The sequence below is a fragment of the Anas platyrhynchos genome, chromosome 7 (assembly GCF_047663525.1).
Source record: "Anas platyrhynchos isolate ZD024472 breed Pekin duck chromosome 7, IASCAAS_PekinDuck_T2T, whole genome shotgun sequence".
In the NCBI taxonomy this organism is placed as follows: domain Eukaryota; kingdom Metazoa; phylum Chordata; class Aves; order Anseriformes; family Anatidae; genus Anas; species Anas platyrhynchos.
Genome location: NC_092593.1, coordinates 17,762,126 through 17,787,684, shown reverse-complemented (window position 1 = coordinate 17,787,684; position 25,559 = coordinate 17,762,126). Strand labels below are relative to the sequence as shown.

Sequence of the window (25,559 nt, the reverse complement as noted above, 5' to 3'; positions counted from 1 at the left end):
ATGAACAAATAAATAGGAAAGTACTGGGTACAATGTGGACAATAAGACATAAATTTATGGTCCATTTGTTTATGATGCAAATAAGTCAAATAAATTAAAATCTTTAACACAAAGATGAGTTCTAAACTATTTATCTGTCACAACTGTTGCAGTTAAAAAAAAAATCCAGCAACTAAGATATTGTGAATGAGTGATACAGAAAGAGCACTTCCACCCAGACAAAAGAATCAAATCTGCCTAAGCACCTCCAATACTTAAAACGCACCCCCCAACCCCTGCCCAAAACCCAGTCACTCCCCAACCACAGTTACTTGGCTTTGTCTGCTTAAAACCAAGCAGCCAACCCACCTGCCCTTCCGTAAGCATTTCTAGTCCATGGAAAAGGTTTAAAATGTCACGTTGCAGTTGGGACTCCTTCCATATATCTGTATCTTATGTACCTCCTCTTTCACAGGAGGGAGGGTTCATATAACCCTACAGCAGCCCCCATCACTTTAATGTTTATTCTCAGAATAGTGCTATTTATGACACTGCTGGTGAGAGTTGTGTGATTCAGTTATCAGCATAACTGAATTCATTTTCTTAAGGTCAATTGTCTTCTGTGGATATTACAGCTTGAATAATATTGAAAGGGAGCTGTCATCATAATTTTCAGCACTTGCTTTTTGTATATCCTTGGAATTCAGCGCTTTTATATATGTGTGTATATATGTATATATAAAATCTTAAAAAGAGTATTTGGCAATCAATGGAAGCCAAATTTCATTAGAGATTTTTTGCTGTCCTAGCAACTAACATCTCAGTAGTTCTACAGTGGATACAAATATGTTTTACCAGCACTTTTCCTACACCATTGATTCCCCTCTTCCCCCCCCCCCCCACTTTCACAAAAAAGGCCTTCCAGAACTTGACAGGCTTGTAAATGTACTTTTATTATGTTGCAACAATCAAAATATATGTGTACTACTGATTTTTCTCCCAAAATATTAAATGAAAATGTAATACATTTTTGCACACATCGTGTTCTTGAATTATTTGGAGTCTGTAAAGACCCTGACATAAAAAAATGAAGCAACTGCACAATTAGAGACTGAAAGGTGTTATTGAGCTGCACTTAGACTGCAAATGAAGTCAGATGTCTCTGTTTAATCAAATATAGCCTCAGCAGTCTCTGTTTTGTGAGTATTAGAAACGATAAACAAATATACACAGAAAGCATCACAAACAGTAAAATGGTTATTTAAATACAACTGTATCCAACATAGCAGCTAAACACTGGACAATGTTTGAAGTCATCAGCACATCCACATGTTCTTCTAAGTGACGTTTGGGGTCCTGAAATAAAAAGGATAGCATGCGAGAAATGAATAAAACATATCTCTGTGAAGGATTTCAGTTACTTCATTTATATCTAAGAAGGCTGTGACTTAAGGAAGAGAGGCCAGTGAAGCTCCCAGATCTTCCTTTCTAACAAGACCTAGCAAATGACTAAATTGCCAAACAATTAGTCCATACTATCACTCAGAGAAGCAGAGGATAGGTTTAGGAAGGAAATTTCTATCCAGCATCTGAAGAGTAACCATGACAGCTGTGAGTTTTAATGACAAAACACAACACGTGGAATTCATTATATATCTCACTAGGTCCAATATTTTAATCTCAGTTCTGGTACACTGCAATTTGTTTTCAGATCTTTGTACAAATATGTATTCTAATCCTGTAAACCCTCAAGCATGATCTAACACAGTCTTTGAATAGTCGTGTCGACTGAGAAAATTAACATATTTATACCTATCAAGAAAATGCACAATGAGATGTTCAAATGTTCTGACAAACAGAATGCTAAACCTGAACAGTATTCTGAAAATACACATTCCCACACACTATTACTCAATTGAGTGCGCACTTGTGGGCATTCATATAGAATAATTACATTATTTCTGGTTGACAACTTAACTATATTCATAAACGGTTAAAATAACTTTCAGAATCAAGATTAAGTAATTAATCTGAAAATACTGCAAAATTATCAAGCATGTTTAAAAATCATCTCTAAATTTTACTGCTGCATTGTTGTAGCATTCTTGCTTGTAAAGAAAACATGGAAAGCTATCATATGGGAATTTTATCTACTACTTTAAAAGAATTATTGTCAAAATCTAATGAACTCATTTGAATTTATGTAAAAGTGAACTGGAAAATCAACGTGTGAGGAATGCCATCAAATGTAAGCTTTCTTAAATAATTCATTTTCAAAGATCATGTAGTTCTCCAATATTCTGTTCTTAGCAAATGCATCCTAATAATATAATATACCTATTGCGAGCAGCTGTCTGTTTACAAAATTTTCTATATAAGTTGCAGAGAAAAAAAAACAGAAATTATTTAGTAATTTTATCAGGAAAAAATGGCTTTTCTTTATAAAGAACTGCATCAAAATAGGTACTTTCCCCCACATACGTGTAATTATTTAAAAGACAAATGAAACTCCAGTTATGTTTGAGATGACATCAAAACTCTTAAAATACAATCCTTGTTGCAATGTTTAATTATATATATTTATGTATGTGTAGGTGTGCATAAACTTTATTGTTCTGAATGCTACAGAAATACACGAGTGACTGAACAATAGTGCAGATGTGTTATGACATAGCTGCTAGTAGCTGACACATAAGAGCAATCCGGAAGCCTTTACATTCTTCTACTGCCACTAACAATACAATATATACTGGTTCTTCAATGACATGCTTAGTATTTTTAAAGCCTTTTTTTTTTTGTTTCCATTGCCCCTCTTGAATTTTGAACACAACCTTTTACCAAGCTGTTTTGTTCTCTCCTCCACCAAAGCACATTTCCTCAACCTTTAGGTTAAAATGACATGTAGAAATGGTTTTCTGTCAAGTCCTCTACATCCTTACTTTGCAAAGGGATAGAATGAATTGAGTAGTTTCAGCCATGGTCCTAAACTGTTTTGCTTCAACAGCAATACAAAGCAATGCAGCTTACTTGCATATGTGCATACCGGAACACACTGACAGTATCTTCGTGAACCAAGGACAGGGGTGAGTTGGCTCTTTAGCCATGATAATGTATGAAACTACACCCCCATCTGTTTTCAGTAGTACTGTTTTTTAAAAGTCTCTGGTTTTGGTCTCTCTGACAGTACAACAGACTAGGATATCTTTATGTATCTCCTTGGAAAAGGAAAAAAATTGGAAGAAATCTCAACACTATTCCTCTGTATCTAATATAAACACATGTAGAACATGACTTGCAGATATACTGCAGATTACCTAAGGTCAAAAGCCTTGTTCCTTACACAACAATCTTCAGCAAAAATAAATTCATTATTTAGAGAGTTGAGAATATATTGCATGTAGAACTAAAATCACCTACACCCATGTAAGAAAATTAATATTTAGAATGAACGAAGCGTATCGTTCCACCTCACTCTAATTCATCGCACCTCACCTGCTTGCCAACATTTTTTATTGCCAGCTGTTCAGGTGTCATCTTATCTTCTTCTTCAACAGCCTGTGAACGAAACACAGAAAAGGTCAGTGTTTCAGATTTCATTTACTTTTTCCCCCCAACCACAAGATTCTCAAATATAATTCTCTTTCACAAAAAAAAAAAAAAAAAAAAAAGAAAAAAAGGAAAAATCAAACAGCAACACATTTCAGAAGTCAAAAGGAAAGCTACTTCAGGTTTTCAGCAGACATGGTTTTAATTACTAAGTGTTAGCACAAAAGATGAAGGTAAATACTCATGAATGGTTTTATTGTCAGATAAGCAAGATGTATTCATAAAACTTTTAAGCAAAAAATCCTAAGTGAGGAGTATTGACAGTAAAGATAATTGAAGACAACTAAACTAGTAGAGCAAAAAAAAAAAAAGTCACCTACATTGTTTCAACTACTGGAAGTTTGATCACTAGTACATTTTATACTGTTTAGAGTCAATATATTTTTATAATGTCCTGTTGTTTTCAAACACACAGTCTGTATTATGTAAATCCAGTAACTTCACCTAATGGATGTAATACTGAATTTTATTTTTAAGGACTTCTTGGAAGTTAAAAAAAATACCATTTATCAAGAATGACTGACAAGCTTATTATTTATTGAAAAGTTGCAGATATCTACGATTTATAAACAATATTTCTAAGTGTAAATGCCAGTATTAAAACACCACAAATAACTGTGATCCTTCTTTCTTACAACATCAATAATAATTTATTTATTTAAAAAGAACATGAAATTAGGCATCAGAATGAGTTCTAAATATTTACTACCCACCTATCTACTGGAATAATACTGATAAACAACCTTATTCTGTTATACTGAAGTCTGGTCAAGTAGTCCTTGATGGAAGAATGAACAATACAATCAATTTTGAGCTAAGGGAATCTGAAATTCTCTTCACGAAGCACAACTACAAAATCAATGTGATTACTCCAATTACTAAGCAAAACACATAATTAAACATTTTGCTAGTTTGCGGCAAAACCTTGGTGAAAACACCTGAAGAGCTATCATAGTATTTTTAAAAAAGTTAATAGGCAACTTCATGTAGTTGATAAATAAATGGGGGAAGCAATCTTCATAAGGCCATTAAAGCCATGCTTGTGCCTAATTTAAACAAATCCCAAGAAACTCTTTGCAGAAAGCAGATTATACAAATCAGATTAACCCCCAAGGTTAAAAAGAGTTCTGCAGTGATAGTTTTGTTCTTACCGTCTAGTCTTTTACAAGTCATTTTGAGTAAAGCTTGTAATAATTATCTTTGCTTCTGAAATCAAGTAATAACTTTCTTCAATTCATAAACAGTTACAATTAAATCATTATGGGATAGGAATACCTTGTTATAATTCTTAGCTAATTCTAACATCTCCTTCACTACTGTTTCATTGAGTTTGCAGTGTTCACTGTAGTCCTGCAGTGTCAAACCTTCCATCCAACTCTTCTTATGCAAATTTAGCAACATCTGCAAAATAAAAACTGTTTAGAGCATGCATCATAAAATACATTCAAAATACTACACAGATGTCTAATTTATAGTAGTAAGAGTATAATAAAAATTATTGATTGTGCAATGTTTAAGTAACAACAGTAATCAAATATTCTGCTAAAGCAGACAATAGGCTTTCTTTAATTTTTTAAAGACCAAACTTCTTGAACTCTAAACATGAAAATGTGGCATATACACCAGGGTCACATTTATTCTGACAGGAATGCTTTTCTTTTGTAATTCAGTATTTTTGCTGGAGGCTGAGAATGCACAATTGTATTGTTGAAGAGGTAGCAGGAAGGTGAATATTTTAGCTACCACATAAGGAATGGTTAAAGGATCTGACCTCTGATGAACTTGAAAAATATTTTAATGCTTTGATTAAATGTATGAGGTATTTATTTAGGCTTCACTGATTATCCTGAACTGTATGCAAGCAGCTGCCACAGTTGTGAAGAAGTGAACTTCAAAAGCAACCAAAGAATGACTTGTGTTTGTCCTCCTACAAAGTAAAGAGCCCTAAAAACCACATGATAAAATGAAACAGATTTTTGATGGTGATAAGTGCAGGGACTATTAGAAATATCTGAAACGTACTTGGCTCTCTGATGACATTCTGACAGTCTTGAAAAAGTGAAGAAATAACTACAAACGTAATTTCCTGATTTTTATGCATAAGGAAAGCCTATTTTGCCTATTTTCTGCACACTCAAGCACTGTAGGGAAGATTCTTTCAGCAAACAGTTTCAGCTTGCCTTCAATTTGCAAACATTTACTACAGAAGTCTTTGAAAACCTATAAACCCTGCAATTCCTACTACCTGAATGAAAGCAGGTATTTCATCCTATGTGCTGCTTCCAAAGAAAACTCCTTTCAGCTCCCTGATTTGCAATATTATTCTTCCATTATTCAAAATTGGTTTTATTTTTATTATTCTTAGCCCTATAAAAGTAAAAATTAAGTAAGAAAACCATTCTGACCATTGCATTATGAATTCCAACTCTGAGATCAACTTATAACTGTAACAAAGCCATGAACATGCATAGTCATAACTAAGGACATAATCTGGCTTCTCAAGAACTAACTTCTGTAGACTATAAACTTTTTTTTCCTGATTGAGACTGTCAAGCTAGAGGATTTTACTTGTGACAAAGGAAGTCTGATAAAAAAGTAACTGAGTATTTTTTGTCAGTTACTGAACAGTATTTTTTCTGTGTAATGTGTAAAGTTTGTGTAAAGTAAGAAATGTGTCCTGTGAGTTAAGCAGGACATCACTACTTCCTGATGCTCAGTGTAGTCTTTGCGAGCTCTATCCATACCAACCAGAAGCACTGTTGAAGTGATTATAGCCAATAAAAAAACTGAGACTCCTTGGTTATACAAATCCATTTCAGAAAACACATTCTTCAGTATTCTGGAATTCCAGCCTGTGAGAACCTAATGGAGCTGGTACTTTTCAGCCTAAATCACTGAAAATTAAACTTTGCACAAACCTGTTAAGTGTGGAGAACAGCATGAGAACTTCCCATAAGACATGTGGAGAAAAATGTTGTCAAACTACTTACGCGAATATTAGAATGTGTTTTTGAAAGGTTTCATCATCATTCTACACATCTAAGTGCTTTCTTATGGAAGAAAAGCCACGAACTGCAGTAGAGTTAAAACAACTACTGAAAGTATCAGCAATTAAATTAGAATATTACCACAATTCTTAAGTAGTTTGAGCAGCATTCTTTGTCCTCTGAATAGAAGCTAAAACAATTACCTTCTGTTCTAGTTCATTCTTCCTGTAGTTGATAGTGATGGAATAGTAATGTCTGTTTAGTCCATGAATTAGTGCCTGTAAAATTCAGAGAAAGTTTGTATAAAATCTACTCACTATTGAAACAAAAGGAAGAGTTCATTTAAATACAGCCACCTTCAGATCACTTAGGGAAAGAAAAAAAAAAAAAAGCACAACACGGACTATAGGTACGTATCAGGTAAATATACCTGTTCCTATTTCTATCTTTCAATGTCTGTCAACTGGCAGTTGTACTTTCTGTTTCTAAAGCACGGACTCGTTCCACAAGTAACAACCACCATAGAAGAAAGTGATTAACCGCCTTCAAACTTTTGACAGATACATATGTGCAGGTATTTCTCTCAAATCTTACCTCTCTCAGTAAATTTGGCCATCTCATCTACTAAAATATAAGTCTCTTTCTGTTACAAATAAAAGAATGCTGAGTGCTTATATTTACAACCACTGCCAACCTTTCCACATTTATATTCTGAGCTACAGTACAAAGAGAGTAGCTTCAGCCAATTTTCAGCTTTGCAAATTTGTCCTTACTTTCTCCAACTGTCCTGTCTCTTTCCTCCCCTCTTCCTAAATCACTCTTTTAAAGAGTTGACAAATGTAAAAGGTAAACAATCATTCCACTTCAACCCTGAACAGAAGTTGTAGTTTGGCAATTGCAACAGAATAAATTGAAGCCCATAAAATAAACACTTGCTCTACATTTTAAAGTAAACCTTGCTCTTCGTGCATTTTGTTTCGAATGGAAACCGTTATTCCAACATGACTTACAAATTGTATGCACAGACAAAAAGCAAGTAAAAAGCTGTTGATAAACTAAAACAAGAAAAAAGACAAAAAAGGAATGAAGGGATATGAAGGGGGTATTTATTTCTAAGATATTAAGAAATACCTTAAAACTACCGGTAGAGAAAGAAACAGAAATTGTCGCCTAGCTGAAATTTCTGTTAAGTTTGCTGCTGAGCTCAACTGTGTCAGAACTGCACTCATGACCTCGGAACAAAAGCAAAACTTAAGTGAGTCCTTAAAGGAAAAAAAAAAAAAAAGTGTGTGTGTGTGCGCTTAAGGACAGTCTCATTTTAAGCCATGATTTTAGCCTAACACTGACATTGCAACAGCTCACTACCAACTTGGAAATTAAAAAAACAACCAACCAACCAACAACAACAACAACAACAAAAACACTAACAAGAGAAACCCAAAACTCCTGTGACCAAAATATGCCATGCTACAGTGACAGTGATCTTAAAATAATGAAGCTGAACAATACTACAGTGGTTTACAAGAGGACTCGTTACACATGGTCCAGAAAAGCCCAGTTAGGATATTCTCCTGAAATATGCAAGCACAGGCTTGCCTACATCCAATCAAGAGTATTAACTGGTTATTTCATACTCATTACTGTTCATACTTTTTTACCAATTCAAAAATCAAAAGTAAAACAAACAACTTCTGCTTCAGAAGATTGTTATCTATTGGATTTTATTATCATTATTTTAAAAAAGGATTTCAATGTGTAAGTAATAAAAAGGAACTGATCTTTTGAAAGCTAGGGGTATGGTGAGTCTCCCAGAGGACATTTCTCTTACAGCAGTTTAGCCCCTATGTCTGTCCTACCATGAGTAACATACTGTCTTTTGCCTAAAATGTTTATCTAGCAGATATTGCTTTGATTGTTTAAGTAATAGATCAGAAGACAAAAAACGATTCTTTGATTCTATGAATTTTGACTCATGTGTGCCAGAACACATGCCTTTTAGAATGCATGGGAATAGCAAGGGAAAAAAGTTTTCTGGGGAGAAAAAAGGATAAGACATTGAGGCAGAAGAATGACACAGATAAAAGCATAAATCACTCTTGAGAATACTTTCTTCAGATCAGAAGCTTTTTCTTGAAACAAAAGTTTGCTTCACTGAAGACCAACATTTTTGTCTCACTAGTCAAACCATCAACTTTAGAAACCAAACTTTGAATGTTGAATTTCACAAATGCTTGCAGAGAAATACAAGACAATATTCTCAAAGAAAGCATTATAGTTGAAACAACCAAACAATCCACTGAATCTCCTACTCCACCATTTTTTCTCCAAATTACTGTATCATCTCAAAATGATTTTTTAAGACATAATACAATGTTAAATCTAGATTACATATTAAGCAAGAAACTTTATATGCATACAGCAGAAAGGCAACATCATTAATATATAATAAACTTTTTACATAATTTGCTTCAGAATAATTTATATTTAAGAAAGCTCGGACATGCTAATAAGGAATGTTTTAAATTACATTACTGAAAATGGATAATCTTTTACCTATCTTGCCTCACATAGTATGGCATCAATTGTTACTTTAAAAGTTTGCATTTTGATAAATCAGTACTTTAACCTTTGCAGTATTTAATTATACAGGCATTCACGCTCAGTTAATTTAGGGCCCAACTTTAAACTCTTCATATATATAACTCTATTGATGAATCACATCAACTCCAAATGCTCGCAGAAAAATGCTAAAGAGAGAACAATAAATTTATAGCTTACTGTTTTTAGGCACCTTCCCCCAAAATTGCTGGAAAGATCCTGCAATTCACAGGACTATCAACACTGAGTTTACCTGGATAGATGGCTTGTTTAAGTGACCCAGATTTGAAGTTGTTTGTCTTGGTTCATGTCCCAAGACCATCATATTAGCATTGATCAATCTGAAGGCATCAATAACAACCTGTAAAAACAAGATGTCAAGTCAATTCTTTTTAGAAAATGCAGCTAATAGTGCCAAGCAACAGTGGACAAGGCACAATCAACTCTCATCTGTTTTTGGCCTTTATCCAGAAAATCATTTAATTATAATATTAATAAAAAAGAGCCTCCTGCTGGCTATGCTATCAGCACACTATACTACCTTGTATTGTAAGGTGACACCAATTACTACCTTTTCCATGGAGCTGTAAGTTTTATATACATGATATAATCAGATAACATTGAATTTTTATGTATGCTTACTCTAAGCTTCAAAGGTATGCATATGTTTGTCACCTAAATCTTATCCAATCAAAATGAATGACAGAGAGAGACTAAAACTGAAAGTGAGCACAAGCTAAGGGACCGAGTCTAAAGCCCAGTCCTGTCACATCAATTATACTACCACAATACTTGAAATGACAACAAAATTATAGCCAGCAAGGAACTTGCCCCATGTATTCCCTTCTAGTCAGATGCTTTTTGCTTCTTGTGACTACGAAAGGGTCTATAAACTGTCTGATGGATTAAAAAGTCCTTGTCAGTGTCATGCTCAAGAATAAAAAATAGAGTAAAAGAAAACCAAGGTCATTTATGATTTAAAGGTACACAGTAGGTAGCATTCAGTGCTATTTCTTTGCAAATAAATGAAAGCCGTCACTGATTTTTATTCTGTCCTGTGCTGAATTTGTCTATTAAAATAGTTGGAAATAGTACGGCATGGCCCATAGAATAAAACCCAATCACCTATCCAATGTCTATGTCAGGTGGAGCTGAGAACATACCAGCAACACACATGAAGCTACTCTTGCTGGGTACTCGCCATTACAGATTAACCTCAAGCTGACCTTTCTTGTTTGGGCCCTGGTCTTTTAAGCCAGACTTGTGGTCAAACACAGCTGTATGCCGCCCCACAAATAGCTCTCACCATACTCGCAGACATCTTTTCTGTCTAGCTTTGAGGAGTTATCCCAGTTCTTTTAGCTAAATAGTTTAAATCTCATTTTAGTGCTTTTACTGCACTCATTTTTATTCTCTTCCTCTCCATACTATGACCAACGACAAATACATTTATATGACTAGTTTGATATTCTGAGGAATTAGAGCTGAATCAAATCTTTTGTCTTGAACGAGCACAAAATCAAACACTGTTTGCTACTAGAAGTCTGCAGAGAAAGGTCTCCTAACATTATTCTAGCATTTTCTTCTTGATTTACAGCAATGTTAACTAAATACATATGCAATTTGATTAAGACTGTAATAGAATTATTGAGGTCACTGAGGTTATTCACGTGTAAATAAAATTAATGCAAGTTAATTGTTTAGGCAGGTATTTAAATAAAATTAATATTTATCCAACTTTAAACTCAAAAAGACTAGTAACCCATCACTGTTATTTTTTTAGACCAAACTATTTCATCTGTGTTGAGTAACTCAGTACCACTATGGCCTACAGGGCAGACTCTCAGCTACCTCGCCAGCTGTGTCTGCCCAATATATGATATATATATTCTGCATATATCATGTCTTAAAAAAGCCTGCAGAAAGTGTACAAAACATGTTTTTATTAAAATATTAGATAGCGACCCAATTAATGTCAGTTAACAGTGGCAATCCCTTTTGAAAAATAATAAAAACTAATTACTTTTAATATGCAGTAAAGAAAAAATGCCGTCTTCTATTAATGCTGATGAAGCGAATTATTAAAAAAAAATGAATTCTCAAAATGATCTTAAATAGTTTCTATATACCTATACTTTAATTGTTGAAAGATATAAAGTAATTGTGTTTTTCCTTTTTTATTACTAACAGATTTTTCTCTATCTCAAAATGCCTGTGACAAGCTATTGTATTTATCTCTCCATGTTCCATTTTAACCAGATGCTCCAATTTATGAACACCTGGAAATGCCCAACCATAATAAACAGGCAGTATAAATTAAAAAGTCAAGCAAAAAAAAAAAAAAATCCACACCGCAGGTCTCCAGGGACAAGCTAGACAAGGGGAAAAAAATCTAGCAAATAAAAATTTACCCTGAGGAGCAAGAAACATCTGCAGGGCACTATCCCAAAATTGTGAGGAGCTGCTTTATAACTTGAGTTCTTAGTGGCCGTGCTCCTTGATTGAATTTGAATGAGAAATTCACTAAATACTGTTGAGCTTATCCAAAAACGAATAGCTTCATAAACCATGGATTTGGTTTGGTTCTAGAGCCATGTGAAACAAGAAGGAAAATATAATAATAATGACAACAACAGATTAAACTTTTTTTGATAATAAATTCAACATTTTACCATTGTTCTCAAGGCTATGTTCGGATATATTTCACAGAAAAACATGAGAACTAGCTGCTGAAATATTTGAGAATGACAGTGACTATCAAGCCAGTGTCTTCCCTCTGACCACAAGTGGTTTCTGGTAGGCCTTGGGCTCTACCTGGGCGTGAGGCCTGAAGTACCACATCTCCTCAGCTGGGCAGGCCGCACTAACAGGAAGCGGTAGGAACTACTGAGGTCAAACCGTAATTCCTACAACCTCAGAAGGGCACCACGAATACGCAGGTGGATGGTATTTCTCGTCTGAGTTGCACGATGACGGCCAATGATAACTAAATATTTTAACTACACTAAGATTAAAGGAATTTGCTGCTATCACTATAGCAACCATCTTAAAGAAACTAACATGCTCAACAACCTGGAGGCTAAATTTAGACCTAATACGCAATAAAAGCATAAATACAACAACAATTCCTACATATTGGCTTCTACCAAATATAATTGCTTTTTTCATGGTGAGAACAAATCAGTTCCTCTTTTAGAGGATTATACCAAAATAAATAGACTCATTAATGTCCAGTTTACTAATGAGCAATGGGTGAACTAGGTGTTAATTAAGCCCCAGTAAGCACTTGTAGGTGCACACAAGCTGAAGTCTGCCCTGTATCTTTGCATATCTTGAAGTAAAGCATGATGCAATCAGATGACAGCAACATGGTCATCCTGTATGTTATGATGGAAACTTTAGATATGGTATTTTGAACAAAGAACCTGTAAGGATTAATTAAAATAAATAAAAAAAAAACTCATAGTTACATGGATTTTTGATAAGAAGTTGGTATTTCTCATCCAAAAATTTTAAGTTGTCATTACACTTAAATTATCTGATGCATCTTGTGATCTGTTAGTAAAAAGTACAATTTCCAAGCTTCATGCTAAATTCTCTTTCTATAGACATAAAAGTTAAACAAAAGTCTGTTGCATTGGGATATTTTCCAGAAATAGGAAGGTAGGATTTTTTTCAAATGCACTTCTGCAGTGCAACTCTTTCACCACTCTGACCATTTAATTTCTCTGAGTACAAGTGTCTTCAGACTTTTCAGAGGTCATTTCAACAGCAGACAGCTTATAACAAAACCATTAGCAGTTTGGCTAGCTTAAGGAAACCTCTTACTTTCCTTTTTTGTTTATTATCACTGCATGAATCTGCAGCATATGAGAGTTTATAATTTCTCAGGCTTGTTAAATTCATGTTAAAGGTCTGTTTTCTTGTTGAATAAATTTTGTTCATATAATGCTGCCTATTTCATATACTGAGTCTTTAATAGCACCTTTGGTCTATGCGCAACTCACAGATCAAAACAGAGGACTAAAATAGGGGTTGATGATGCTATTTACATGTGTGATTCCTGCTGTCTTCTTGTTAGTAGCTTTAATATAATAGAAGACCTTGTCTGTTTTGTAATTAACACATCTTTACTGGAGAGATATTTGGAAGTGATTGCTGTGAATATACTGGTTAGTAAAATAAACACAATCACACACCACTTTCTGTTATCAGACAAATTTGTGAATTGTACACATTATACTCCAGATCAACAAACTGTGATATAACAGCCAAGTAGAAGACACATTTATATAACCCTTTATTTTTCTGAAAATATGTATTCAATCTGACCTTGCAAATATAATTAGCTTGTGGGATGTGTGGATTTCAGTACCATGGATGCTTTACTAATTGCAGCTCTTGGAAATAGATACTAAATATTTGGAAGCTGCCAATACAAAATAAAAACTGCATCTTTTTGTACATCTGTCTTAGCTTCAAAAAAGCATAATAATCTAAAAAACAATAACTATACTGCATTTTTCAAGCATTTCCCAGGGGTCACCAACCCAGAATAGAACTTGCATAATGGATTTTTAGAAACAAAATTTACAATTATCTTTAGTTTATTTTATAAATTTGAGGATAGCTATAATTAATATGTTCATGGTTATTCACAAGTGCTGGATTCCTCGATTGGTAACTAGATAAAAATCTGGCCTTTTATAGTGAACATGGTTATTAAAAATAATGGTGTGATTAAAATTTAGAATGTTTAATAACCGGACTTATTTTAGCTTCTTCTGACAGTGTGCCATGTAGATTACCACTTTTTCTAAAACACTCTCCATAACTTTGTGTGAAAAAAATCAAGACAATTTCAAGAGTACTTTACATGCTTGATTCTATTAAATTAGTCCAATTGCAAATCTACAAATAATATTTAAAGAAACACTCTTGTTTTGCAAGGTCTACTATGTTTTAATGATAAGGTTCAGTTAGAAGTAAGCCATCCTTTTTATTTAAATTAAAAAAAAAATAATCTAGCATCAGTATTTTTTCCAGTGAAGAATGTATCACATATGGTGACTATCTTTAAAAATGTATTGTTTCCTTGGAATTCAAATAGCAATGTATTGTTTATGCCATATGTTTATGAACAAACATACTAGTGCTTAAAGAAAACTATGCAAAAGATATAACATGGTTATGCAAGGTGTGGAAAAAGAAGTAATGTCCCATCTAAAATATCTTTTATCACCTGCAACTGACCTGTTATCAACTGCTTAGTTTGTTTCTAGATTCTTTAAAAATGAAACGGAACATGTGACTTGAGAAGTGCAGCTCAGGTTTATGACCATTTCGTTATTTATGCTGCCATGCACTGTTAGACAGCTACAAGTGAAGAACATCTTCTGTCCCCTGTAAGCCCACAACATAAAAAATTCAAAGAAATCTTACTTTTTATGCCATTTCCAATGAAAAGCACTAAGAACTGAAACTGACTCATGCCAAATGCATATCACTGAATTGCTGTGATTGTGAGTTTGAAGTTTGCAACATGGAAATTATTTATAAAATGTCGATTTTAGCTCTGGAAAATATATTCCTAGGAGTATGTGCATTTTCCTTCTCTATCCTTAGAGAATTGCTTATTTGTGGTCAAATCTGCTGTACAACTTGAACATCCATACTGGCAGGGGAGAGAACTACAGTATAATACATTTATCTTGACAAGTGAGGGCATGCATCCATAACTCACAAGCAGCAAAGCCACAAGTTTTAAAGCTATATGCCTTAATGAAGATAAATGGACTATTCTACATCCACCATGGCAAAAGGAAATTAAACATTTAATACTTTTCAACAAAAAGTCTTCTTGGAACTTTTTTTTGTTTTAGGGAAGGGCATGAACTGAAGTAACCTATGTAAATGGTTTAATAGGTAAGCATACGTTGCTAATTTAAACACAGCAAGTCCAAAGGATGTTGCATAACAAACACCAGCGTTTAGAACACCAGCATTGATATTAACAGTTTTAGCATCCCACTAAAAAAAAAAAAAAAAAAAGGAATTAACATATGCAAAACATGTTATTCTGAGTTCATGCAATTACAATTAAAATGCTGGCTTTCAAATAAAACAGTAGAAAACGAGTGGTATAGCAGCAGTAATACGGCAGTTCAATGCTTAGTCATTTATGCCTAGGTTTAGAAAACTCGTATCCTGAACTGAATGCACAGATGAACACCAAGTGTCCTACACAGTTGTGCAGATGCAACGCATCTCTTACAAATGATTCTTCACGAAAAAAAGTGTCAGTCTTTATTGAATGAGTAGTAAATTAAAACCAACACAAATGTTGTCTACTTCCTTATTCTCCAAATATGGCTCAGTTCTTGACTACATCCAAGTAGGAAGTTTCAGTCCCTGTTATGGAGGCTACTACACCAAATGCACCACTCCATGTTAAGAAGTGCCACGGTTGAGTTCTACAGTTATTTGGTGGTTACTTAGCTTTTTGTTACATGGAAGACGTAATCCTGCTCTTGCCAAGGATGATTGCCATCCATATCACAGGATGCTATATCAGTTGACTCTTTTGTTGACCGGGTTTAGTGACAAATGTAAATGGAAAAGTACACAAAGATGAAAGATGGAACGAACGGAAAACTGCACAAAGATGCAACATTGCCATAAAAGGTTTTTCTAAGAATTAATTGCAGACTTCGTTTTCGAGTTTTGGCAACTAAAAGGCTACAATCACATTACAAATGCATAATATTGTGTTCCTGTAATTATTTATGACAATAATTGTGACATTTCCTTTCTTTCCTTTGCATTATTACAATGCAAATTGTGATAATGAAAAGTATCAAAGCTTTGTGCTCCAGTGTTATTTCTCAGCTACGGTATTTATTCACTTTAATCTCAAAATTCACAAATTACTAATATGTCAATATTAATGACCAGTAATGATACAATACTCAAGGACGAAAGTTTTTTATATATACTGTAAGAGTATCTCAATGTACTAAATGTTGTACAAAATGTACAGGACAATATAATCCGTGATCTCAAACAGCTGTAATCAAAATTACACAGCATAAAGCTCCCTTCCGTATTTTAGAATTTTTCATTTACAACAGAAAATAATGTTAGCAAGTGCAATTCTGAAAATGGTCTGTTTCAGGCATAAAATATTCTGACATAAAATTGTAGGTATTACATGCTTTAGAAGATACTTTATCGAAAAATATTATCTGCATAATAATACAAAGCAACCATGTCTCAAAGCAGCAGTGACAATACAGTTGGTTTCATTTATTTTTAACCAATAATTTCAAGCTGCTAATGACTTGAATTTGCCTTGTTTCTCAGAAAGATTTATTAACATAATGTCTAAGACAAATGCATCAACTAGGGAGGGAAAATTGTCCTTGTAAAAAAAAAAAAACTTGATAGGTGGCTCCTATGTGTTTACTCAAAGTTCTCACAAGTTTAATTCTTAATGGGCCACTTTCAATGTCAAATTTCAGGTGTTATACTAGTCTCTCCACATATCTCATTGTAACAATTGGTTTTTTTCTGCCTCCTTAAAAGCAGCCACTATCTCCTCTAAACAATCAAGGGAAAAGGAAAGGTACAAAAGGAAAATAATAGTAGTGGAGAAGAATGGAGGTCTGAAAGCATGCAAACTATTAGAAACTAGTATAAGACTTATGTTCAGCTGAAGAAAATTCTTGAGGACAGATGGCAATTCCAGCATTCAGAAGAATCATCGTTAGTTCTCTGCTTGCTTTTGGCTTCTTCTTTTAGACTACTTTTTATCAAATCATAAACAAAACCACTATTCTTATGTTCAACATCAGACAAAGTCCCTCTATTCCTCCAAAGAGTTAAAAACTAAAATCAGGTATTGACAAAACCGTATCACTGATACACAAGTTGACACCTAGATCTAGAATTTCTTTATGGAAGACAGCACCCAAACAGGTCATTCAGCAAATAGAACAAGCCTCTGTTCAACTGTATGATACATCAGTTTTGTAGTGGCATTCTAGTCTTTCATACTATGCCTATTTAAGTTTTGTCCATTTCAAATAATGGAAAATAAAATTCAAAATATACTGGAACACTACATAATTCTACAGTAACTAATTTGAGCCACCATACCTATTTAAAAGGCATTATTTTTCTCCATGACCAGTTCAAAAGGATTTTAAAGCCTTGCCCTTGCTCAAGATGACCTTGACTTTGGACAAACTCCATTTTGCTCTAGATCTCCAGCAGCAGCTCAGCTAAGCTCTCCAGAAATTTGCTATTTCAGGACAAATCATACATGTATACATACAGTAAAATGGTACCTCTTTGGGACTTCTGGGAGCACAAAAAGGATATTTTTATTTCACATTTTAAAAACAAATAAAAGAATAAATGATAACTGTTCATCACATTTGTTAGACTCATTTTAGAATTAAATTAAAAAGATTTCATAAATTGAACCAAGGTAAGCAATTCAGAGGTCCCACTGGAAAAAAAAAATCAAACAAAATGGTTTTAGTCTAACGCTCACATTCTGGCTTCTGTTTGAAGCATCAGACCTTGTAATTGCAGAAAAGGTGGCTACTGAGATCACAGAACCAGGTTCTTCACTGATGTAGAAGGAGAAAGGGATAGCAGTTATCAACTGAAATAGGGAGCTGCTGACTATATTCAGAGACAAAAATAACCACCGGAAAACATACACACATACACAAAAAAGCCACTTGCAGACTAATAAAGCATTGGGACAGATATCCCCATAAGACTGTGGCATCACAAGACTCAAGTAGACAAAACCCTAAGTGATTTGGGTCTGAACTCAATGGAGCCTTCGTTGCACACAAAGCTGGACTAGATGATATTCTGAGTTTACTTCTGACCTGAATGATTTCTGTTACCTGGCTACCCAAATGTTATTTTTTTTTCTTCTTGCATTCTCTGAATGAGATTAAGATACACCACAGCAAAAACCTCTTTTATGGTGGTGGCAGGATACAGTCCACACATAGGATTAAGATGCACAGCATGTTTGTTTTCATCTGTCAGGAGGTGACAAACATGCAAAGTACAATTTATAAAAATTTAACAAAGACCGGTCTTCTTCAGAAAAGAAATATTTTTGAAAATAGATTTTTGCCATGAAACAACAGATCTTCCTACCAATATTTCTGACAGAGCTTTGCTGGGAAAAGTAACAGTGCAACTGACATGAAATTTGCTGTATGAACAAGAGATTTTGTTACACACCATACTAAACACCAACATGTGCCAACAAACTTCTCAGATGTAGAAAACAGACTCCTGACCATTTTAGATATATATAGAATATAGAATATCCTGAGTTGGAAGGGACCCTTAAGGATCATCAAGTCCAACCCTTGACACCGCACAGGTCTACCCAAATGTTCAGACCATGTGACTAAGCGCACAGTCCAATCTCTTCTTAAATTCAGTCAGGCTCGGTGCAGTGACCACTTCCCTGGGGAGCCTGTTCCAGTGTGCAACCACTCTCTCTGTGAAGAACCCCTTCCTGATGTCAAGCCTAAACTGCCCCTGCCTCAGCTTAACCCCGTTCCCGCGGGTCCTGTCACTGGTGTTAATGGAGAAAAGGTCTCCTGCCTCTCGACACCCCCTTACGAGGAAGTTGTAGACTGTATTTCACAAAACTTCCTGTCAGCAATTATTAACAAGGGAAACCAATGAACTACCTATCAGAAAAGCAAACCATTTTAAGTGGTGACTTTTTCTAAATAAAGGTTTCTAATATAGTTAAACAAGTAAAATAAACACTAAATTTAAAATAGTTTTAAAAGAAAACACCGCTATATTTAACGTATGAGTGTTAACATATAGATAATGTTTGTAGAGTGAAAGAAATTACATTACAGTGGATTTAATGTACTTATATTTTCCTTAAGAGGTGAGGAACAGCTGCTAAGTTAAGGTCCAAAAAAATTTATTTTTAACTTTTGGCAAAGGTATATAGTTCTCTGTACAGAGATTTCAAAATGTATGTTGGAAAGAAATATAAAATGTCAATATTTAGCTTTAATCCAGATCTTTAATGAAATTACTTCTGTGGAATATTCTAAATATGTATTATAACTCCCATTTCACAGACTGGAAAACCGAAGATTTATTTTATATATATATATTTATTTATTTTTTTTACAAAAAGGGTTTTGTAAAAAGTACAAGATAAAGTGACAGCAAGACAGGTTGCTCCACTCTCCACATTTTACCATGCTTACTTTGAATTTATTCACAAAAATCAATTACAAAAAAAAAAAAAAAAAAGACAAAACAATGCTTTTTCTCTCTGGGTTCTGCTAACACTGACCTGAGTTAAAATTTTGTATAACATATGAGTTTTTACAAGCAACTGGAAATCTATTAGCCTAAATATTGAATATATGGTACGTAGTCATGGAAAAGAATACTGCTTGTGTAAAAATATATACGTGTAAAGTTACAAGACCAGTACTAGAGTTTCCTGTATTTCTTGTGTCCTACAATATTTGGGAATTTAATTTTTATATGTGGATTTCATATTCTGTGCAAGGGCTTTAAGACAAGAAATGTCTTTTTTAAACAATGAGAATTATGTCTTTTTATCTTTGAATTGCAGTCCCAAACCACAGTCCTAGTAGATACTTGGAATCAGAAGATGTGTGCCCAGATTAGGAGAGCTAACAAAGAAGTTAACAAGTTTCAGCTTTCTACCAGTGACAGGGGCAAACCGCTTTCTAATGCTTTGGTTAGACGAGGTGAACCTGAGGCTCCTCACCAGAATTCATTTCAACTTCCTGACACATGAAAATAACCTGTGCCCTGCTTTATCCCTCACTAGCACCACTACTACTGCTTCACTGACTACAAGCCATAGCAATTTACCTGGGCATGGACCTGCCCTCAGGCAGGTTTAAAATTAGCTAATGTGTTATTTTGGACTTTGTTTTTAAATACTTCTAATCTCAGTCAAAATACACCACATTAAAATCTTCTATGCCACATGTTCACTATAGTTTTTGCCAGACAGTTATGCTGGTAAAAGGTATAATGAGTAATGATCTTGGACTCATGCAGCTACATGCACTAGCAAAAGCCCACCAGTACAGTGGCTACTGCAGCAACAAAATTACTGCAGCAACAAGCATTTCTTCTTTTGCTGGTGCTGAGAAAACACAGGTACTTCCCTGAAATAGGCTTTACTCAAATTTTCTGTGATACTAAGGGGCACTAGACAGCACGTTAAGGAAGCCACACAAATAAAACAGTCAAAACTGACCTAAAAAATCTCCCCAGCTCTTATAAATCTGTTCTTACAGTTCATCTAAAATCGAAATACATTTGAATGCAAGTGAACTTGCCAACCAAGCATATAAAGATCATATACATCCCGCAGCACAATCTCAACCCCTAAAATCAAGAAATTAATCTGAAGTACTATTCATAATTTGGGGGATTCTTTCTATTTCTAAACTTTGGTGATGCACTTGCCAGAAACAATTTTTTTTTTTTTTTAAAGATGTGAAACCTGAGAAAGTAATTTAATCTTACTGTAGCATCTAGACACATTAGAAACAAACATCACAAGACTTCCAGTGATCTCAAGTACTGGCAGCAATGCCATAAGAAAAGGTGTAACTGAGAATAGCTTAGATGGACAAAAATTCAAAATAAAAATTCCAAATATTATTTACATGAGGAGAACAAAGACCCTTATTTAAGATGACATCTGTATCAAACAACAGTGGCAAAAAAAAACCCACACCACTTAGTGAGGAAGTGTGGTGTAACAGTACTGTGACTTACTGGGAGGCTTTTCCTCTTAATGGATTTAATAGGTAGAGGTCTACATTTTTGGTATAGTACCCCCAATTATATTTTGACAAAATAATTTTGTTTTAACATTCATACTTGAGTGAGAAAATAAAAGCAAGCATAAATCAAAACTTACAGAACAAAGTCAGCACTAATTAAATATTCTACTGCATTATTTTTTCCACAAGAACTACCAATATATTCTTCCACTCTTTATGCAATTTAAAAGACAGTAAGATTGATTTTGACATCTAATAGTTTCCAAACAATTTTTTTTCAATTTCCTGTATTTACATAAAAAAAATATGATAAAAGAATCAGAACTAAAAAACAAACAAACAACAACAAAAAAACTTTAAGTGAAACCATAGATTCACAATATTCTATTATGAAATTAAAGGAAACCTTAGTGGAATTGTTCGGTGGCTTCTGTGTAATTTCTCACAGGAAACATACTACAGCTTTAGAGAAAATGAATACTTACTTTTTAAATATTTATAAATTTACATTAATATCATCCATATATACCATGATGCATTTCAATAATTATTCTACAATACAATGGGAGTGCATGCTCAAACAAAACACCTCAGCAGTATTTTAAAGCAGTAAACCACCTAGCCAATTTCTGTACGTTCTGTAGTTTTTCTAATCCACTCTCCCTGTGGTTGAGCAAAATCGAATTGCCTCTCACATTTGCAGACAGCTCTGTGAAGGTGATAATAGAGCTGCTCCCTGCTGTCATGAGGCAGGAAATAGGAAAATGGCATATGGGGCTAGAAAGAAATAAAAAGAGAACTAAACAAGAACAAAAGAGATTTCAACAAAGGACAACTATAACCCAATATGCTTTGCAAGTTAATCTCTTTTCATAATCATTTAACATACTTAATCATTTATCTGCACACTTTCTGAAAATCTTGAACGCTTGATACGGAGTCTTCTGTAAAGTTTTATTGCCGAAAGCATTTTGAATATGAAGGCTATTAAGAGCCATCATATGTAATGCCTATAAATAAATGCCTTATTGGTACCTACATTAAGGGGCTAAATCTATTCTGATCTGCTAATAACTGATCTTAGATTTTGTGGCTAAAATGAAATCTCTGAAACAATGTATGTTTAGATTATTAGTTGCAAAAATGTTGAGTCACACCTGAAAAGCAAAATATGAAGTGAGGATTATGACCAGTTATGTGCACTTACAATATCAGAGAGTTCCAGCTTGTTTAGGTCTACTAATGTAAGGTGCAAAATAAGTGGATAAGGATGTTTTTTCCATTTACAGTGAGATTATTTATTTGTTTTTAAGGGAGAATAGGCCTCCAAAAATCAATAACTTACATATATATACAGTGCCTCCATGCTAATTCTTACTGAAGTACCTTAAAAAAATAAAAAATAAAAAGGCTACTATACCTTTCCTTTTACACTTTGAATGGGATCCACCACCACAGCAACAGCTCTTTCCGATAAGGCTTCAAAGCTTTGCTGAGTATTGATATCTACACCAGACAACCAACAGCCAAAGCCAGGGTGACTATGATACCAACCAACTACCATTTCAGGTCTGAAACAAAGAGAACACCAAGATTCTTTAAAAATAAAACCATGCAACACAAGAAGAAATAATAAAACACCAGGGCATAAATTAAGACGATCTGTGAAGAAACACCATTGGAAATATTTAAATTACTCTCCATATTATGGTGAAAACATGGATATGAATAAATGTGACAAAAGAGGGCTATCATTAAGGGATGCACATTAGCAGTAGAAGATCATGCTTTCAGTTTTTCACCGTTACCACACCTTCCTTGAACCAGTTTTTACCCTTTCAGCACTTGAGCAAATATCTACTCTTTAACTCCTTGGCGTCGAGGGTTGAATTTTCACGGCAGAAAGTCCATTTCAGACATGGACAACGGGAACTAACGGTGGGAAAGGATTAAATATCAATTAAACCAGCAGTAGAACTAGGAACTCAGTCAAAAAGCAATTTGCACTGTTCTGTTCAGCTGCTGAGCCTTTTGCTAACATTAATTTTGAAGTTTTTCCCACAGTAAAAGAATTTGAGCAAGCAGACGACAACTGTTGAGGTAGGAGTGAAATAAAAATTTGTTTAAATCCTAGAATCTTTTAGCAAATAATTTCTCATTTCTTTTTATTCAAATTGCTCATAAATAAGCTAAAACGTTGTAATTTTTAAAAATCTTAATTGAAAAAAAATCAATCTTTTACTAAACTGAGCAGCATTCTAATCTTTCAGTGCAATAATCAAAGATGTGGATTTAACATAACTGACAACCTCCTGACAATTGAAAGGCATGAGGTGGACTGAATTACATGCTACGTTACTCACCCATTTTCTGGACCAATTATTTCTTTTTAAAACTTAATAGCAGCTCCTACTTCACTAGTTTTGCAGAGAGCCAGCTGTTTCTTCTAAACAACATGCAGGGAGTATTTGTTATTCTCAGGTCTCCTCAATGTGACTTACCTTCCTGTCTGTTTCAGCATATCCAACATTTTTGCTTGAAATACAGGATCAACTGCCTCCACACTGACACCCTGATGTAAAAAGAAACAAAAATCATGGTAATTGTACATGAAGTAATACTTCAAATCTTTTTACTTGTTACTTTTCACAAAAAAAAAAAAAATTAAACACAATGTTACAAGCATCTGTTAAAAAAGGAAACCTTATCACTTTAGAACACCCTTAAATGTAAAAATATCTTTTATAAATGCATGTCAATGAACGTTTTAAAATTCTAAAAAAGATTTTGAACTGTCATTTAAGTAATTTCTGCTATGATTCCTCTTTTCTACCTCCTTTTTGTTCTGTAAACTCTGGCCTGTTGTTTTTCACAACTTCAGCTCAATGAATTTTTCTCAAGAGAACTAACAGCTTTTTGCTAATTCTACGTATACTGACTATGTATGAATACACACAAAGTCAGGACAAAAGAATTTAAATACTTCATTGTTGTGGAGCTCTGAGTTACAAAGGGATCTGTACTTTTTAAAGAGCAGTATTTTATTTGTTAAACGAAAAAGCACCATCAATTCCAATTTTAAAGAGACGATGAACCAATAATTATAATATCTTTTCATAGCATTAATATTCTTACTCAAAATTAAAATGCTTAATTTTTTCACACCATGAAAAATACCATTTAAGATATACCACTATATCAGATCTGTCAAAGAGAATTTGAAGTGTATCTATAGCATCATCACAATTAAGGACACGACACATTTCTAATCAAACCTTTACAGTTTTGAATCCTTCCCTTGGCTAGTATATCAGTTTTTAAAGTTATCAATTCATAAGCCTTTTAAGTGGTATTATACCAATATAATTTACACATAAGGACACAACTGATCTCCAGTGATATACACTCATGTATAGCACAGTATATGTACTAGTCTTTGCTTCAGAACATAAGTTTTCGCTTTTTTTTATTGAAACCCTTAAAATACAAACAATCAAATACTATCTAAGCATAAATTTATGGTATCAATATGTGAATTAGACATGTTCAGATTATATCCAATAGGTATAGACAGCTTAAATAAGATTGAATAAATAGGGAAGAAAGGAAAAGCTTTTAAAAATTATTTACTACGTGGAAAGAAAAAAAAAAAGTCTAGCTGCAAGAACTCACCGTTCCAGACTGTGGCATAGCAAAAACATCAATCACTCTCACAGTGTAATCATCAACAAATTCCCCAAGCATCAGACCCATAACTTCCATAGGGACACCAGCACGACCATGTTTCAACATCTGGAATTCAGACCAAATGACATAGTTTAACTATATATGTTTAACAGGAGGGTCAAGTTTGACCTGGGATAGTTCTTCCAGCCTTTGCTTCTTTATCAATAATTTGCACTTTTGGAAACTGTAAGGCACTGTAAGAAAGTAAAAATTAAGCCACAAAAAGAGAAATAACTTTCTTATTTTGAAAGTTCCACTCCATATTAAATGCATTGCAAAAATTAGTCTGACCAGCATCTAAAGAGCACAAGTCCATAAAGTCTGGGTAGGTGCCAGGTACTCAGCCTCAGCACCACACACAGCTGTAACACACACAAGACACTTACTTTCAGCAGCGCAAGGGAAGAGATATAAACCTGTTCCGCTGTATCGACCGCAGGAGCATCTGTTGGTGGCCCCTATGAAAAGAATAAATAATCAAGTATTTTCTTTACATTTGTTACAGCTGTTCCTAAACATTTCCTTTAGTGTTCCACATTATGAAACTTAAAGAAAAATGCACGTAAGATTGGGAATTTGTGTGCTGGATGCAGTTCTTACAAACAAAAAAAAAAAGCACGCGCAAGCCCCAAATGCTTCTTTACAGCACCTTCCTACACTAACCTATTTTGCAATAAAAAAAAACACTTAGCCTCCATCCCGTCTCCCCCATCCCTAGAACAATACCAGCCTAAACAGCAATCTTATCAGAATCAGTCACGTAAAAAACTGGCAAGTATTGCACTGGGTACAAACCTGTTACAAGACATACAGG

At 34.1% G+C, this 25,559-nt stretch overlaps 1 protein-coding gene across 4 annotated transcripts in view; it reads right to left on the bottom strand.

Annotated features, from left to right (window-relative positions):
* Nucleotides 1–911: 911 nt before the first annotated feature.
* The window catches only part of PSMD14 (proteasome 26S subunit, non-ATPase 14), a 45,966-nt gene continuing 21,318 nt past the window's right edge, over nt 912–25,559 (bottom strand). For all 4 annotated transcript variants that reach the window (XM_027461422.3, XM_027461421.3, XM_038182206.2 and 1 more), the window contains 9 exons: nt 25,132–25,203; nt 24,692–24,811; nt 23,521–23,591; nt 22,440–22,590; nt 9,424–9,531; nt 6,776–6,850; nt 4,861–4,986; nt 3,472–3,534; nt 912–1,335 (listed from right to left, as the gene is read on the bottom strand). In XM_027461422.3, coding sequence (XP_027317223.1) covers nt 1,237–1,335; nt 3,472–3,534; nt 4,861–4,986; nt 6,776–6,850; nt 9,424–9,531; nt 22,440–22,590; nt 23,521–23,591; nt 24,692–24,811; nt 25,132–25,203 — 885 coding nt within the window. In that variant the 3' untranslated portion in view covers nt 912–1,236. The remainder of the gene's footprint in view (nt 1,336–3,471; nt 3,535–4,860; nt 4,987–6,775; nt 6,851–9,423; nt 9,532–22,439; nt 22,591–23,520; nt 23,592–24,691; nt 24,812–25,131; nt 25,204–25,559) is intronic.